The sequence below is a fragment of the Phoca vitulina genome, unplaced genomic scaffold (genome assembly GCF_004348235.1).
Source record: "Phoca vitulina isolate PV1807 unplaced genomic scaffold, GSC_HSeal_1.0 scaffold10, whole genome shotgun sequence".
Taxonomy (NCBI): Eukaryota; Metazoa; Chordata; class Mammalia; order Carnivora; family Phocidae; genus Phoca; species Phoca vitulina.
Window position 1 is genome coordinate 16,817,119 of NW_022589713.1, and position 19,353 is coordinate 16,836,471.

The window sequence follows — 19,353 nt, forward strand, 5'->3', positions numbered from 1 at the left end:
ATCGTGAGGGGAGCGCCCTGCCGGGCACTGCCAGGACCAAGCTGCAGGGGGATTCCGGGGATCGTGCGCTGAGCTCTGAACCCGGTCCCAAACCTCGGTGTGATCTCATGCACGTCTGCGAGGTCCTTCCTGCATGAAGGTCCCAGAAAAACGCATCCTTGGCATAACCGATCCGACACAGACTTACTTTATGACTAATGAAAGCCAGGCAACTCTGTCTCAGTTTCTACATCTAGAAACATGCTAACACGTACTGTAAGGTGTGATTAAAACAGCAAATGTGGGGTCCTGGGAGTAGCATAATGTGGAATAAAACCAGAAGTTTTATTGATAGTAACACCATCAAGTAAATAAATTGAGCACTGATTTTATATCTGATGCTGAGTGACTTCATACATTATTTCATGTCTATTTCCCCCACTTTACATACAAGGGAACTGAAGCTCAGAGAGATTAGCAACTCCTCAAAGGCCACAGCTTGGAGTGGCAAGGCTGGGAAACGAACCTTGGTGTCCAGCGGCAGAGGCTGAGCGGTCCGCCACTCTATCCTGCCTTCTCATTGCGGCATCTGCTGGGGCTATTATTTATTTTGGTATTTTAACAGAAGCAGCGCTTGAAATAGGAAACTGTGGAATTATACTTTAAGACAGAGTTGTAAAATTTGCATAGGATATCCAAATATTTGTGTGTATGTGTGTGCGCGTGTGTGCACGTGTGTGCGCGTGTGTGCATGCATATGTGTGTGTGCGCGCGCATGTGGGATGTGGTGACCAGTGCACGGGATTGGAGTTAGCTGGATCTGAGCTTACATTTTGGTTCTGATCCTTACTGGCTATATAACTTGGGACAGTTATTAACCTCTCAGGGATGTTTCCTTATCCTTAAAATGGGAAACACAATAACGCTTTCCTAAAATTGTGTGTAGAGATCTGAGAAACTGTCTAGAACAGTAATATCTAATACAGATTGCACTTCTTATGGTTCAGGCACTGTTCTAAAGCACCACACATACAGTAAGTCCTGCAATCCTATTAAAAACCCTGTGAGGTTGATAATGCTAGAATGCCCATCTTATAGAGGGGGAAAGTGAGGCACAGAGAAACAGGTAAAACAACTTGCCCAGCGTCACATCGCCAGTAAGTGGTAGCGTGCTTTTAACCACCAAGCAGTGAACTGCCTTGCACAGGCTTAGCATGGGGGAAATGCCTAGCAAAAGTTAGCTACCGTGATTATGTTTGGCAGTGACTTGGGAAAATTACCATGACCTTTTCATTGAAAATAAACTTTTGGAAATCTTACTTATATATAATAGAGCAAAGGTGTTGCTGCTTTGAAGGAAGAATGAAGTCTCCCTGCCCCCCAACTCCCACCTCGTATGCAGCAGCCCTAAGTTACTCCTGGGGAGGCTGGGGTTCTGAAGAACCTGGTTTGAAAAGTACTAGTCCCAGCTTTTGCATTTGTTGTGTCTGTGCGTCTACTTTCCCCCCTTTCCTGGTCCCGCTCAACCTCCAGTCCAGGAAATCAGCGGCCAGAAAACCAGAGACGAGAATAGTTTCCCAGGACGCCATCACGCTCTGGCTTTCCCCCCACATTGTGGGTGGCTGTGTCCCTGCCTAACCAGCCGGGATATAACGGGCAGACTCACCAGTCTTATCTGAGTTGCAGAGGATGGTTTCCTTCTCGGCTCTCACACCAGGGCTGGGGCCGTGTTTCATCCACATGGTGATGGTGAACTGGTCTGTCAGGTTCTTGGGCACAATCCCATCGGGGATCTTGGCCCCTTGTCTGCCATCAAACTTGAAGATCATCTCGCTGCTATCCACCAGGAGCCCTGCTGTCCAGTTGGTGGCAGCGCTGGGGGATGGCAAGAGGTCGATGATACCAGAGGAGGCTCCTGCGGGGCACGGGGGCCAGAAAGAACAAAGGGTTATTCCTCACGGAGTGGGTGTCCTCGCCTTCTATTCTCTGCTCCTGGGTCAGGATGAACTACTCAGTGTAGTTGCTTCAAGATCTGAGCCAACCTTCAGCAAGGTGACTCAGGAAAAGAAGGGCCAAATGCCATCCCTCCCCGAGTTCCTTATGGTCTGCAGAGGTGAAGGCATCAGTAACTTACAGACAAAAATGTTGCATGTGACAAGATAAGGTGCAATGAACTACTATGCAAGGAAAAGGTGCTGGAGGAATTTCGGGAAACAAGAATGGGGGGGGGGGCTTTTTTAAGCAGGGAAGTTTCCTGGAGAAGGCCAGAGTTTGATGTGGATCAATGAATTCATTCATGCATTCATCCATCCATTAACCTATGAGCCATTTATTGAGCGCTGACCACGTGTCAAGACCCCTGCTAGGCACTGGTGGTGTAAACGTGAATCAGCACAGTCCCTGACCTGGGGTAGCTCAGAGCCGACAAGTGCACAGACAGCTGTGACGCCGTGTGATCAGGGCTGTGATTGGGGAAAGTTCTAGGTCCTGATGCCATGGGAAGGAGTGTGAGCCACTTTGTACTCACCACACTTTTTTTCTTTTACAAGCATTATGTTTAGGCCAAATGGTACAGAGGTCGAGAGAACATGGGTTCAGAAGTCCTCAAACTTCAATTTGATGCCTTGCAACACAACTTGCTAGCCTTGTGACTGTGAGCACGTCCCTTAGCCTTTCTGCCTCTCCAGCTCCTGCCATGGTATCTCCCTTCCCAGTGGGTCGTGAGGCCTGAATGAGAGCCTGTGTAAGAGCCTGAGCAGCATGCCGGCCACATGGCGAATACTCACTCATGCTACCTGTGACTTTATCCTTATAATGATTATTATTTTCACTACCACTATGATTCCAGGCTAAGGCACGAGCACTAAACCTGAAGCAGGGGAAGTGTCACAGGTAGATTTGTATCTTAGGAAGGTCACACCAGCAGCTTTGTGGAGGGCAGAGCTCAGGTGGGCAGGAGAGGCCAGCCTCGCAGAGAAGACTGGATGCCTCAGCTGAGGGGACCCGTGGGCATCCACTGACTTCCCGCTGAAGATCTCTGCTGCCAGCAGGGGAGCAGGACTTGGCTCTTCAGGGAAGGATAAGGGCCAGGGCTTGCTGATATTGTCAGGGAATAAGAGTCAGGGAGTCTAGGGTGTGCCTGGTGCGGGGAGTCAGTGCTTTCCCAGGACCACACTGGCCAGGCAGTCACAGAGGCTGATGGGTTTAATGGACAGTAGTTGTGTGCGTTACCTGATCTTTGTCAGAGATCACTGGACTTCTCAGTTCTGTATATCAGAGTCTCATCTCACCTAAGGTTTGGGTTCCAAAGTCAGCTTCCACAAACATCCACAGTTAAAATGGCCCTTGAGAATCCTTCGGGAAGGTGCCATGTTGGAAATGAATATACCTCTCTGAAAACGCTTAACCAGCCAGTTTTCCCTCTAGTCTTGGAGCAGATCATCAAGTCTAGGGTTCAGCACCCATCGGTTTGCAATAGAAATTTATGCTATGTGAGAAACAGGTATCCTTAGAGCCCGTTGCTGTGTTTAGCTGTGAGAGGCTCGCCCTGGGAGAGGCCTCCAGGAACTGTGGCGTCTGAGAGGGCGGGGGATTCCGATCTGCCAATTTATGATCGCCCTGCAGCTGATGCTTATCAAGGGGGATGCGGGGACGGTGCTGACTGCATCGTCTACCTGTGTATTTCCTAGGGTTTGGGAATTGGGGCCAGGCCCGGCACACAGCAGGCACTCCATCAACATTTATAACTGTGCTTTCTCCCACCCGGCGCCTCCATGAGGTCCTTCTAGCCATCTACCCAATGCTCAGGTGTGCCTGCCCAGGCAGCCTCATGTCCGGGCCCCACCCCTCTCCTCAGTATTTACTTGTTCTCATCCCATGCCCCTGCGGCCTTGTCTGGTATCCATTTTATTTATCTCATAAGTTGACTCACACTAATATTTTAATGACTAACAAAGCCTTAAGGGCAATCACCCTACAAAAGTGTCTGAAAGAAATAAATGTATCTAGGTGGTAGCAGGTAGAGATTTGGGGGTGGTTTAGGAGTGGAAGATAGGTGGTCTTTTGGAGCAAATTCATTGTCTTAGAACCCCCAGAATAATGCAACATGGCAACTGCTTCTTTGACCCATAGGTAAGTTGGCTCTGATGCCAGGATTTGTCCAGTTCGCAGACAGCCCGGTAACTGGCACACTCAGACAGAGTGTCAGTTCCTGAAATTTCAGGTGGCCAGACAGGTGCAGGCTGAGTGCTCAGGGCTCCTGACTTCCTGCTCAGGCCAGGGAAGCCAATGCAGTCTAGCAGAGCCGGAGCAAAGGTGGGAGCCAGCTTTGCCACCAATACCATTATTATTATTTTCCTAGCAACCAGTTTTGGGGCACTGAGCACCAGACCTGAATTAAATACAACAGTGCTTTTTCTCCGTTACTCCTCTATGTGGTAAATACTATTGTGATTCCAGTCTACGGGTAAGAACCTAGGCTCAGTGAGCCCAGGATCATAACCAGCTAGTGAGCGGGCCCATCTGCAGGGCTTTCCAGCTTCAAAGCCTAATGCCTCCCATGGCACCACCTCAGTGAAGCTCAAGGGAAATCTTGTAACCTCCTCCCCTTTTTACAATTGGAAAACAAAGCCCAGAGAAGGGAAACGACTTGACCAAGGTCACACAGCCCCTGAGCTAGCTAGAGGCAGGCCCAGCTCTCAGATTCCCAGCTAATGTTCATTCTACCGCACAATATGGTGTCTTCCAAGCACACAGCACAGTCCCCTGGGATCCCACCTCCCCACACAGGTGGCTGTCTGCAGAGAGGCACGTTGAAGACAGCATGTGCCCTGGTAAGGCCACTGATGCAGACTTCCTTGATTCCGTGGTGAGAGGAGTGGCAGGCCACCCCGCCTAACCCACAGATGTTGCCTACCAGAAAGCATCAAGCTGTAAGGAACCAGATGGTGCAGACTTCCCCAACTTAGCAGCTTGTATTTCATTTCTCCGTGCACTTAAACAAACTGAGAGAGATTTACTTTCTCCCAAAGTTCCTCTCTCTCCTCTCCTCAAGGGATCTCATGGAAAGCTGTGGGTAAACAGGACCCATCACTTGCAAAGATGGCACAGCATCATCTGCACACAGGGTGGATTTAAGAAGCTCCTTGGGAATCTCTGCGAAGGTCTCTGGGACCCTTCAGGCTGCTTAGAGTCCACACTGGTCTGGTGCACAGCAGTTGTAGCTTGAGTGGGGGGAGCTTGGAACCAGAGTTGAGGTGTGATTCAAGGTCCCCGAGCCCTAGCGTGGGGAAGCCTCTCTGAGTCAGCAAGTAGATAAAGATGGGGTGAATGAGGCAGATTTCAGGACACATTGTAGTATGAACTGCCTGAGGGCACTGAACTTCTTAATTGCAGGGCTTGCATTCAGTTCTGGATGACTTCGGTCAGGGCAGAGTGTCCTTAGCACTTTGAGGTGAGCCTGTGGTAATAGTGATTGACATGGAGCCTCAGGTCATGCCTCCTCATGGTCTACAACAGGGCAAGAATGAGTGGGAGGGTCTCAGGGGAGAGGAACCATTGTAACCAAAGACACAGGCCTCATTCTGTGGAGTATTCTCACAATTGCAATGTCAACTCCTTGTTATCTCCATAAATATTTATGTAACGTCTAGGTTATGTCAGGCACTGTGGGGAGAAGGCACCAATGAACCAAACAGAAGTTGGTCCTACCTTTAGGGACCCGGTAGAAAATCTTTACCTTTGGTGGGTGGACCAGGTCAGTGGCAAAGAGTGTCAGGGGAGGACAGGGAGGCCCTCTTGACAAACGCTGTACTAGGGCTGGATGTTGGTGGAAAGCATTCTGTTCTCACATGCTTCTCTGACCCACTGATGTCACTTAGCCATGTGACTTGCTCTGGCCAATATAATGTGAGTGCAAGTGACATGTCATTTTAGGGCAGAAGCTTTAACCGACTGAGTCACCCAGGCGCCCCCCACCATGGGCAGAAGCTTTAAGAGCCAGTTTGCGGTTCTCCACGTGTCTTTTCCATGTGCATGAGATACACAGTGCTCTACATAAAGGCTATTTGTTAGGCATCCGAATTGGCAAAGAAGAAGTCAAACTCTCACTCTTTGCAGATGATATGATACTTTATGTGGAAAACCCAAAAGACTCCATCCCAAAACTGCTAGAACTCATACAGGAATTCAGTAAAGTGGCAGCATATAAAATCAATGCACAGAAATCAGGGGCATTCCTATACACCAACAACAAGACAGAAGAAAGAGAAATTAAGGAGTCGATCTCATTTACAATTGCACCCAAAACCATAAGATACCTAGGAATAAATCTAACCAAAGAGGCAAAGAAACTATACTCAGAAAACTATAAAATACTCATGAAAGAAATTGAGGAAGACACAAAGAAATGGAAAAACATTCCAAGCTCATGGATTGGAAGAACAAGTATTGTGAAAATGTCTATGCTACCTAGAGCAATCTACCTACTTAATGCAATCCCTATCAAATACCATCAACTTTTTTCGAAGAAATGGAACAAATAATCCTAAAATTTGTATGGAACCAGAAAGACCCAGAATAGCCAGAGGAATGTTGAAAAAGAAAAGCAAAGCCGGTGGCATCACAGTTCCGGACTTCAAGCTCTATTACAAAGCTGTCATCATCAAGACAGTATGGTACTGGCACAAAAACAGACACATAGATCAATGGAACAGAATAGAGAGCCCAGAAATGGACCCTCAACTCTATGGTCAACTAATCTTTGACGAAGCAGGAAAGAATGTCCAATGGAAAAAACACAGTCTCTTCAACAAATGGTGTGGGGAAAATTGGACAGCCACATGCAGAAGAATGAAACTGGACCATTTCCTTACACCACACACAAAAATAGACTCCAAATGGTTGAAAGACCTAAATGTGAGACAGGAGTCCATCAAAATCCTAGAAGAGAACACAGGAAGCAACCTCTTCGACCTCAGCTACAGCAACTTCTTCCTAGAAACATCGCCAAAGGCAAGGGAAGCAAGGGCAAAAATGAACTATTGGGACTTCATCAAGATAAAAAGCTTCTGCACAGCAAAGGAAACAGTCAACAAAACCAAAAGACAACCGACAGAATGGGAGAAAATATTTGCAAATGACATATCAGATAAAGGGCTAGTATCCAAAATCTATAAAGAACTTCTTAAACTCAACACCCAAAGAACAAATAATCCAATCAAGAAATGGACAGAAGACATGAACAGACATTTCTGCAAAGAAGACATCCAAATGGCCAACAGACACATGAAAAAGTGTTCAACATCACTCAGCATCAGGGAAATCCAAATCAAAACCTCAATGAGATACCACCTCACACCAGTCACAATGGCTAAAATGAACAAGTCAGGAAAAGACAGATGTTGGCAGGGATGCGGAGAAAGGGGAACCCTCCTACACTGTTGGTGGGAATGCAAGCTGGTGCAGCCACTCCGGAAAACAGTATGGAGGTTCCTCAAAAAGTTGAAAATAGAGCTACCCTATGACCCAGCAATTGCACTACTGGGTATTTACCCCAAAGATACAAATGTAGGGATCCGAAGGGGTACGTGCACCCCGATGTTTATAGCAGAAATGTCCATAATAGCCAAACTATGGAAAGAGCCAAGATGTCCATTGACAGATGAATGGATAAAGAAGATGTGGTATGTATATATATATGTATATACACACACACACACACATATAAAAATACACAATGGAATATTATGCTGCCATCAAAAAAACAAAAAATGAAATCTTGCCATTTGCAATGATGTGGATGGAACTAGAGGGTATTATGCTAAGCAAAATAAGTCAATCAGAGAAAGACAAGTATCATATGATCTCATTGATATGAGGAATTTAAGAAAAAAGATAGAGGAGCATAGGGGAAGGGAGGAAAAAATGAAACAAGATGAAACCAGAGAGGGAGACAAACCATAAGAGACTCTTAATCTCAGGAAACGAATTGAGGGTTGCTCGAGTGGTGGGGGATGGGAGGGATGGGGTGGCTGGGTGATGGACATTGGGGAAGGTATGTGTTATGGTGAGCGCTGTGTATTGTGTAAGGCTGATGAATCACAGACCTGTAGCCCTGAAACAAATAATACATTATATGTTAAAAAAAAAAAAAAAGAAGATAGTAGGAAGGGAAAAATGAAGGGGGGGAAATAGGAGAGGAGGATGAACCATGAGAGACTATGGACTCTGAGAAACAAACTGAGGGTTTTAGAGGGGAGAGGGGTGGGGGGATGGGTTAGCCCAGTGATGGGTATTAAGGAGGGTACGTATTGCATGGAGAACTGGGTATTATACGCAAACAATGAATCATGGAACACTACATCAAAAACTAATGATGTAATGTATGGTGACTAACATAATAAAATAAAATTAAAAAAAAAATAAAGGCTGTTTGTTGGCCTAGATTCCAGTGGGAAACCACATGGAAGAGAGCCATAGCCAATCCAAGAAGGACATGCAGTAGGAATGATCAATAAACCTTTGTTATTTTGAGCCAATGAGATGTTAGGATCATTTGTGACTGCAGTGTCACCTGCTATCCTGATAATCCACATAAGTGACTGACATCAGAGGCTATGATTCCCATTTCTTTTTTGGCATGCCTTCATCATGGACAGGGAGGACTTTCTAACGTCCTTTCAGGAGCTCACACACTGTTGACCTACAACCAGAGTGTCATTCCACCTTTGGAATCCTAGACAAGGGTTCCTGCAAGGTCTTGCAATGGGGAACCTGGGTCTCCATGTAGAGCAGCTGGGCTCTGGTGTAGGGGTGGTCAGCCAGGCTCCTGGAGCAGGGCCATGGATACCCAGTTGCTGACCAGCATGGGCAAGGGCACTGCAGGTAAAAACCTTCTACCCAACATGGGAAGGCACGCCATAAGGCAGCTGCTCAGAGGACATCAGGGAATCAGCATATCCACCGAGAAGCTCCCTGCCTACCGTCCTCCATGAGTCAGTGTATGCGGCCCCGTGCTTATGTATGATTAAGGATTTAATCTGAGTCCTGATAGATGTGCGCCAATTTTCCTTAAAGCAATAGGCCCCTTTCTGCTCTCCAAGAGTCTAGGGGACCAACACTCAAGCCTGGAAGCTCCAGCCTTGCAGAGGTATCTTGGAGAAGCTGCTGATAGCTTCCAGGACTTGAGCAATTCTAGGGGTACAAACACCTCTGACTGTGATTTGGAATGAGGATGAGCTCTGTCAAGCTTCATGGTTAGTAGAAAACCAAGTTCTTAACTTTTTTTAAAAACATGTCTTTCCCAGAAAATACATGAATGAATGAATGAAGAATGAACAAATCAGCTATGAAAATCTCCAGGGCTCACAAGTGCATATATCCTGAGCACAACTTAATGTCTGGTGATCTGGAATGCTCTGACAGATCAACCACTTGGTATAATAGTATGCTCTTGTTCTGTGGCCTTTCCTCCAACAGGACCTGCCCTTGTAGTTCCTGACTCCACACACAAAAGAGCTGCCCCGGGCGGCGTATATGGAGCAGCGAGCCAGCTGCCAGGAGCCCTGTGATCCCGAGGAGGAACAGCCCCTGGCCTCCACGCCAGGAAAGGCATGTGCGTCACGGACTGCTTTTCTATTTACTATAATATGTAGTGACTTAGGGGCATCGAAGTGTGCCCTTCCTGGGGCTGTCAGTAATGTCAAATTTAATTTGGCCAAGAGGTCTTCCTCAGGGCTTCATGGGGCATTTCATACTCAAGGCAATTCTGTGACACTTCACTTCTGGAAAGGCTGGGACTGAGAGGACAGAGCCCTTCATCTTGAATCTCTGAATTCAGAGGAAGTGATAAGCAGTTTGCCGAACTTCTCCAAGAAACCTGGCTTTAGGTAGAGTGAGGCTAGTGGCAGACCATCTGAGGCTATGTTCTACAAGCTCAAGGGGGCACGGGTTCAGGGTCCTGCATTATTTTTGTTTCAAGGCAGAATGCAGGCATCTCAGTGTGGGCCCAGAGAGGCTGTTTCAAAAGCTGCTGCACCTGTAAGGTCCTTCCTGACAATGGGCTTTGAACTAGCTCTTGTCTGCTCCTAATGGAGCCGGCGTTGCAAGAAGAGGAAGCAGGTGGGCAGTGACCAGACACGCAAAATGCCCCTCCACAGAGACACCCCTGCCTGGGTCACCGCATAGCTATGGTATCGCAGAAGAGATACCAGAACTCAAAGGCATCCAGGAAGCACCCCCAGGATAGCCTCCCTGGTGTACAAAGGCCAGGAGAATACTGCTGAAGGGAAAGGTTTGGAACAGCAAAGCAGGGAGAGATTCTGGTGGGAAGAAACCATGAGCAAAGATTTAGGGATGAGAACCAGCCAGGCATAGGGACAAAGGAGGTGTCCTGGCCAAGAAGAGGCAGAACATCAGGAAGAAACTGGCTACAACAATGGATTGGCAGGGTGGAGGCAGGTCCTCGGAAGTGTCCAGAGTCAGGCAGGCATTGGACACCCACACCTGGATGTTCCCCAGGCACCAGTCCTCGTAGTCCCTAAATCTGCACGTGCCTGGATTCCTACTTCTGGTCGGTGGCATCCTTGTCCAGTTAGATGCTTACACTTGAGTCATCTTAGATTCCTTCCTTCTCACTCCTGACAGCTAATCCATCATTGATTAGCTTGCTGATTTTGCCTCCTAAAGCTGTCTTAAATGCATTCCTACTGCCACTCCCCTGGTTCAGAACTCATTATGTCTTGCTTAGACCATGGCAATAACATCCTAATTGGTCTCCCTGTTTCCATCCAAAGTCAATAAAGATTTGGAAGATGAAAAATGCCTGGTTGCCGATGCTGAAAGTGTCATGGCCATTCCCTAGTTGGGAAAGCCTGCGAGCAACTTGTCTACCATCCGCTGAAAACACATGGAAGCTTGTCCTGAACCTAAGCTGCCCCACAGGATCAGGAATGATAACCCAGACTCTGTTCTGGAAGCCGTCCAGCCTGCATCTCCCTCGCAGAGGGAGCACGGACCTGATGGGCCGCCTCCTTCTGAAGCCCACTCCAGCACCGGATGCGCATCTGGGTTCCATTCATTTGCTTCCGCCCTTTTTTCCTGAGCTCTCTCCCTCCATGGAATTCAACATTCAGACTCCTGACAAGGAGGCAGGAGGGGCCCTGCCTGTCAGCTTACTCGGATAGGGTCCCCACAGTGCGGTGGGCACTCCTACCAGGAATGTCACCAGAAAGACACAGAGACCCCCCTCCCCGTAAAGGGTGTCTCCTGGAATCAGGTAAGCTCACCTCTTGGGGGAAAGTTGCTTTCCTCACTGAATTACCTGCCTTCCTGCAAGGTGACGCCGGCAGCCCAGAAGGAATGAGCGGTGTTAACAACCAGATGCAATTTTGCTCTAAAGTTTCTTCCCTCAGAAGAAATCCTTCTCCCTCTCCCTATCTCCTCATCTCTCCCCAGCAACAATCAAAATCAAATCACAAGTGTGTGCCCTTGGGCCCATCTGATCTTTAACAACCTGATTCCATCATCTCCTTCTCACCCGGAGGAGTTTAGGAAATGACTGTAACCCACGGTTGTGCGGGGTCGAGTTGACTTATAATCCAGGTGCACGGGGAGCGAAATGGCATGTTCATTCACAGTAAGATGTCGTCGGAGATGGCTTCTTGCACACGAATGAAGCAGAGCGCCGGAGGCCCCTGGCATCCATTTTTGCGGGGGCTGTCTGGAGTCCTGAAGTTGTGGTGTTCTCCCCAACCTACTGCATAGCTTTGGAGAAGCCTGTGTCCCCACAGGCCTTCCTGACAGCCTGGTGACATGACAAATGGGACACGGCCGAAGTAGGGTCCACTTCACATTTACTTCTAAAATTTTCACCTGATTCCTTGGGCAAGAGCAGCATGGGTGAAGGGGTGTGTGTGTGTGTGTGTGTGTGTGTGTGTGTGTGTGTGCGCGCATGTGCACAGCAATGGTGAGGGAGGAAAACTGCCCCAGCCATAGTCGTGGAGGGCCCACCAGGAGTGGATGGTGCTCAGGAACTGCACTGTGTTCAAGAGGCTCCTTTTCCTTTTGTGGAGATGGAGTTACCCCCAAATACAGGTCTAGTCAAAGAGTAAGCTCTTTTCAAAGCTCCCCACAGCATAGCTGGGGACCTAGATGTGAGTTCCTGAATACTCTTGGAGAGAATGAGAAAGCAATGAAACGTATGTGGTCCACCTCACCCCAAGGCCCATCGACACCTCAACGGTCCTGCTTGCCATGCACAGGGGACCATTCCCAGTATGTGGAGCACTCTGCAGGCTGACTCGAGAGACTGACATTCTAGCTGCCCCGGCCTGGCCTGCCTTCACAGCTGCTGAGCTCAACTGCCTGCATTCAGGTAGAAGTGCCTTCAACTCCGCCACCTTCTAACTAGGGTCTAGAACCAGCCATTTTTTCCTCTCTGGGCCTCAAATTTTCCATCTTTAAAATGGGATGAGTAACAGCCTCCTGACAATGAAGATGAGAGAGTTAAACAAAGCGATGCATGTGAAGAATGTGGCAGGTGCACCCAGTCGGTGCTTCGTGAAGCTGTTTCCTTGTGTAGCACCTCTCTGGGCCTTGTTTCCTAGCTCTGACTCTTTAACCATAATAAGTAAACTCAATATTCATCCAGGAGTTACAGATGCCGATGCGGTTGGGAGGGACTCATTCTTTCCTAATATAAGATACGCTTTGTATGAATCATTTAAAAGCAATTAATTAAAAAACAATCCCAACAGGGAGAAACCTACCGCATAATTTCTGAAGGGATCTCTCAGAGTAGGTCTCCCGGTCGCAGCCCTTCCCGATGTAATTGGTTTGCAGCTCCGTGGTGATTTGGATGGAGGACACGGCCCCGTCGCATGTCTCCAGGTGGATGCTGGGGAAAAGCGGCACACTCCCTGAGCCAGGCTGATACTCAATCCTCTTGGTCCAGTCTGAATCAACAAGGAAAAGATGAAAGTCAGTCAGGGATTGGCCAGTTCTGCCATAACACTTGTTCTGAAAATGTGCATCTGTTCTAACATAATTGATATATTGGGGAACGTTTTGAGGATAAGGGGAATTTCACATTTGCTTATGCAAGATTTCCTTCCTGAGAACACTAGGGGAAGAGAGAAAACAGCATCCAACAGAGCCGATCCAGGTAGGAAGATACAAAACACGCACGTGTACACACCTCAAAATCTAGTGGCCATGCAGTCCGCTGTATGTTATGAACCACATCCACCTGCCCCCGCAGTGACAGAGTGCCTTCCATTCAGAAAGCACCCCTGCCAGCCCCCCATCACAGTACTGCCCCAGCTGCAGCCCTCCCCCGTCCTCTGCTACGGGCAAACACCCGGTCTCTTCAAGGTGAGGTGCCAAATTCACTGTAGGACTTCTCTATTTCTTAACCATTTAACCTGTGTAAAACCGTGCTAATTTTTTTCCTTTCTCTCTTTCTTATGTATCACTGATGACATTTTTGACTGTTATGCCGCTCGTCCCATTTCCCCCATTTTGCCCAGTGGGGTGATTTTTAGGAACGCGTACATTCTGTCGCAAAACAAGAGAGCATGGTAGTTCAGGGTTACTTGGGGTCATGAGGTGGGGCGCGGGATTCTTTCTCAAGCATTCAGGACTGTGACCCATTTAAGTAGGGCCGATGGGTTTATCGCTTCTTTTTTTTAGTGGAAAAATAATTTGGAGATGATAAAGCGTTGAAGAGGAACAAAACCACAATCAAAATGGCACCACACAAAATAGAGCAGTCAATGAAAATAAACACCAAGAGGGCGTGTACACATGGATTGACTGGAACAACCACAGCAGCAGTTGAAAGGCAGGGGAGAGTCAAGGCAACGCTCATCGTGACCGGTCACAGCGCTTGCTGACAGCAGTGAGCGCGCCATGCTCTGTGAGGACGCACGTCTGAGAGGTCTGTGCAGCCCTCAGTCAGACTGCTGGGTAGAATCAAGGAATGTGACATATGGATACCAGCAGTTGATGAATCCCAAATGTTTGTCACATAGAACCTTGCTAGGAGGTTATCCTTTTGCTGAAACAGAAATAAAAATCTATGAAATTGCTTGCTGTCGCCTATGAGAAACAGAGAAAGTCTGGCTTTTGTGGGTCAGTGTTCTTTGCAAGCGCCCAGTGGGCCACTGGCTGCCATCTTGAGCAATTCCAGTGCAGGGGCCAGATGCCTTTGTCCACTGAGCAGCCGTGTGCTCAGGGTTTCCATGTGCAAGGCTCTGTTTGGAGCATCGAGGATACAGCAGTGAAGGAGGCGGGAAAGGTTCCCGCCTTGCAGAGCTGGCACGGGGGTGGGGGTGGCTTGGGGGGCAGCCTGTGCTGTTCTATCTGAGAGGGTGAGCCTCGAAAAGGAAAAGTGGTGACAGAGAGGGGCTGTTTAGATGGAGCGAGTTCCTGTCTGAGTTGAGGTCTGCATGTCAAGTATAAATGTGCGTGGGAAGCCTCAGTGAAGCGGGTTTGAAGCAGATGCCCAGCAATCTTGGCTTGACTCTGTCTGGTCAGGAAGTTCTTGGGCAGGTTAATGAAGGTCTCCAAGCCTCAGGCACCTCATCAATAAAAGAGGGACCTTACAGTGTTGGGGTGAGGACTGAGGGCCTCCATGTGTGCATGGCATGCAGTAGGGCCTCAATCAGTGTTGTTCTAAGAGAGGAAGGAGATGTTCAGTCCTAGGGGAGAGTGTTCCCTGCACAGCAACCCTGCCATGTTCCAGATAACCATGGAATCTGGGTTTAGGTCTGAACCCCCATGTCAGCCAGCCACCCCTTTGGGGTTTTCTCAGGGCAGGCCATGAGCAGAGACTGCACCCAGTGAGGTTGGTCACCAGGAACTTACCACTGGACGATATTTGGATGGGAGGGACTTCGTGTGAAAGAGAATGGACCTAATTGCATGCTTTTCCTCACAGCCCCGAGGAGCTGTGTCTGGACTAGCCCATCACCTTCTGGAGGATGAGATCATGGAGCTGCTCTAAATCATGCTCCAGAGGCCCCAAGTTCAATTAATATGAACCGCTGGAGAACAGGAGGGCTTTTTGTCAGGTGCATCTGAAGGTCACAGAGCTGTAATAAGCAGTCCACACACAGCCAGCCTGTGTCTTAGGTCCATTGTTTCATGCCTCTGTGCATTTGATCATGATGTTTCCTCTATACAGAGCTCCCTTCTTATCCCCTTCTGTCTTGTTAACGGCACGCAACCTTTCCGAATTTCTCGTCTTGGTAGATACGCTCGTCTGTGCTCCATGGCATCCTCAGCATTAGACACAGCACTAGACTCTAAGCTTCATGGTTACTCTGAATCCCCATCACACCCTGTGCCCAGTGGCTGGCATGGAGTTAGATGCTCACTCGATACTGGTAGAAAGTGTGAATGAATCCTGTGGGATTAATTTGTATGCTTGCCTCCCCTAGCAACTGGGAGCTCCTCAAAGGCAGGGATTGTGATGCTTATTTTTGATCCCTCTGCGCTGAGGTCAGAGCGCAAGAATATTTGCCAGGTGGATCTGGGGAGCCTCAGATCCCTGACCTGACTGCTGCCATGGCAGGCTTCCCTGAGCCCCAGACAGCACTTGTGGCCTATCTGCACTTCTCAGGTACTGCCCCTGCCTAATCCTACCCTCAGTCCTGCAGAACCACCCATCCCGACAGCAGCCCATAACATGTGGGTTCTTTTTGTTTTCAGCAAGGCAGGCAGTCCAGAATTGTGGATGGAGGAATCTACTTCCCGATAATAAGAAATGGCATCCAGGAGGAGGCCTCTTCCCCTTCCCCTTCTCACCCTTCTTTCCCTGGACCCTCCCTCTCTTAAAGATGCAGAGAGGAACACGGAGAAAGTGGTTTTGTGCAGGGGGCCATGGGGTGAGCCCCGTGGCACCAGTCCTTGACGTTCTGCTATTTCTGCTGGTGTAAGGTCCTCGCATATCACCTCCTTCTGGAAGCCTCTTCACTGGAGAAGCCCAAGACATCAGTGGGATTGATTCCCTTTATTCTGTGGGGCTGTGCGTACCTAGATATTTTGCTGGTTATCTTTGATAACATTCCACCTGAAATCCTTTTTGGAAGGAGTGCAAATAAAGAAGAAAATAAATAATGAAGCGAAGGTCAGTGGAGGCCCAGGCCTGGTAGAGTTTTCGCTCCTCTCACCACCCTCTGGCTGGGGGGCAAAGGGCCTCTTCGGGAAGAAATCAGGTACAAAAGAGCCTAGGGAACATCACATCTGCAGTTGCTTTGGTGACCTCGCCAGGCTTGCTTTTGAGGGTTCACAAGGAGCAGGCAAAATTGTAACCATATAGTAAAAGAAATCGATGAAGCTTTCTGAGTATAGTGTCCTTGACAGAGTAGGGAGTTCACACAAACAGCTTTCATTTTCCCAGAAGGAGTTTGAGATGGGGATCAAGAGAGCCAAAGGCAAGTCATCACATTCAGCTTTTGTCATGTGAAATGTCTATTCATCCTCATTTCCTGGAGGAAGGATAGCAAGATGGGTAAAAGTTTGACCTCTAAATTCAGTGTGCCTGAATTCAAATCCCACCCCTACTACTGCCTGCATAACTTTGGGCAAATCATTTACCCTCTCTGAGCCTCAGTTTCCTCTTATGTAAACAATAAGTGTTGTCTACCCCCCAGGATTTGGGGGAGGGGATTAAATGCAGACTCATTTTAGCACCAAACACAAGGGTTATGTTCAATAGATGCATTACAGTTAACTTATCATTTATTCAATAGCACTTATTGCAGGAAACAAAGGATATACAACTATGAAGCACCTACAAGGTGCTAAGCACTTATACATCTATTCTTTTGTTTGATCCTCCCAGCAGCCCAGTGATTATTATCTTAATTGTGCAGATGACAAAGCCAGGTTGACTGTTGGTGTGACTTGCCCAAGGCCATGCAGCTCTTTTACCATAGCTCTGCCATGATTCTGAGGATTTGCCAGGATGGAGAACAAGTGTAATTTTTACAGATTCATTTTTGAATGTTCAACTTATACTGATATATATATATAAATACATAAATATAGAAAAGTCATAATCTCTGATGTTGGCAAAGGATCAAGGAGTGTTGTCAGTTTCATCACTGCTTGACCTTGAGGGCAGCTGGTGGGGGCACAAAACACGCACGTGTACACACCTTTAACCCTGGAGACTGGACAGGACTGCACTTGAATCTCATCTCCTCTAAATGTGGGTCATGTGACCTCTGCAAAGCTGAGTGAGTTATCTCTGAGCCTCCACTGCCTCACCTGTAGGTCTGAGTTAGCGATACCTCCTCATGGGCTTGCCATGTGCATTTAAGGTTAAGAGCCCAACACGGCAAACTTCCTGTTGAAGCCTCACAATAGGAATGTCCCGCTCCCTGGTTCACAAGCTTCCCAGACTTCTCCGAGCTGTCCTGCTTGGAAACAAAATCTTCCCAGTGTATAAAGGACCTGGAGACTAGTTTATGAAGTGTGGTTCACTTATTTTCTTAAGTGAAGAGAAAGGAAGCAGCTACCTTTTGTTTTGTTAAACAATTACCTCGTAAGTATTCCTGGAAAAGCGAACAGTGAATGCCTTTAAGAATTAAACTCCTTCTCCATGGGTTAAGGATTTAGAAACGTGATGATTTTATTATAACTCCTGCTAAATTTGTTTTCTTATCCGTAGAATATTAGCCACTTGGAACTCTCCTATTAGATGCCTGGAGGTGGAGAAAAGCGAATCTGAGACTTCTGGAAAACACAGGCTTTGGGGGTTCTTGTAATCCAAGACATTCAGAATTGTCCCACTTCTGTATGCAGAAGTGACACCGAAGCAGGAAAAGGAAAGACACAGGTGTGTCAAAACACCCTTCATTCCTTCACTGTGCGTGCTCACGGGCCTCCAGCTCTTCCTGGTCTTGGCTGAAGAGGCATCAGGTGTTCTAGGAAATGTCTGGATTCATACAAGGTGAGTGGCTGGATGTGAGGATGCTGGAGAGTGGGAGGGGAGGAAGGGGCTCCCCCTGCACGGGATCGTACAGGCAGCTGACACTCTAGCCAGTCTCTGCGGGCGTCAACCATCTGGCATCTTTTAAGACTTTCTCCAAGAGGTGGATGACTTTGATTTGGGCACCAAGGGATTTCCTTTCCTACTGGGAGAAGGTAGGGAGGTCCTTTTGCTCAGCAGTGAGCACCTTTATCTCCATGGCCATCCCAGTGCATCTGAACTGGGGGTGGGTTAGGAGGCAGAGAGGGGCTGGAGAGGTAAGCAGAGGTCAGATGATGGATGCTGGGTAAGAGGTTTGGGTTTCACCTTACAGCTAGTGAGGAGTCATCAATGAGTGTTTAGTGAGGGCATGAAGTATCCAGATTCTCCTTTGAAAAGGTCATTTGGCAGCTGGATTAGGTCTGGTGTTCATTTTCAGAACGTTAGAACACTCCTGATCATCAATCCATGCAGAAGGCCCCCTCTGATGGGGTCACACAATGGGGAATCCACTTCAATTCAGTTCGATTCAATTTAATTAAATGCAAGAGTGTTAACTCTGCACCTGGACAGACTCAGGTTTGAAGGCCGGCTCTGCCACTTCTTGGCTGTGTAGCTCTGAATAAACCTTTTAGAGCCTCAGTTTCTGCATCTGCTGAATGGGGATAGTTATTAACCACCCTAAAAGGAGGAACCCCGGCCTGGGCTCAGACCCATGTGTGAATCCCAGCTCTCCCACTTGGTGCCACATACCGTGGGCCAGTCATCTCCTTCTCTGCCTGAGCAGGCAAACACAGGTGACACGCATGCAGACGCTGGTGATACTGGAACCTATTTCAGGGCCGTTGAGAGGGTCTCTATCAGATAATAAATGCAAAGCACTTAGCCCCGTGCCCCACATGTGATAGGCCCATACACAATTTAACAGGGATTAACTTATGTGGCTTTCTCTTCTCCAATTAAAAACAGTTACACACAGGCACAATTTAAAAAGAAACAAAGCCACAAATTCTCTGAACTCAATTACAAATACAAGGAATCCTCTCTCTTCCTTTATTGCTGACCCCTTTCCATTCACTATATTTTAGTCTCACAAAGTCAGAGCATTTTATTACCTTTTTAATTCTTTCTTTTTTTTTTAAATTTTTTTATTGTTATGTTAATCCCCATACATTACATCATTAGTTTTAGATATAGTGTTCCATGATTCATTGTTTGTGCATAACACCCAGTGCTCCATGCAGAACGTGCCCTCCTCAATACCCATCACCAGGCTAACCCATCCTCCCAACCCCCTCCCCTCTAGAACCCTCAGTTTGTTTTTCAGAGTCCATCGTCTCTCATGGTTCTTCTCCCCCTCCGATTTCCCCCCCTTCATTCTTCCCCTCCTGCTACAT

At 47.8% G+C, this 19,353-nt stretch overlaps 1 protein-coding gene across 1 annotated transcript in view; it reads right to left on the minus strand.

Annotated features, from left to right (window-relative positions):
- Positions 1-19,353, minus strand: part of CLSTN2 (calsyntenin 2) — a 611,775-nt gene that overhangs the window by 94,608 nt on the left and 497,814 nt on the right. The window contains exons 6-7 of the mRNA XM_032408591.1: positions 12,747-12,932; positions 1,646-1,894 (exon numbers count right to left, since the gene is read on the minus strand). Coding sequence (XP_032264482.1) covers positions 1,646-1,894; positions 12,747-12,932 — 435 coding nt within the window. The remainder of the gene's footprint in view (positions 1-1,645; positions 1,895-12,746; positions 12,933-19,353) is intronic.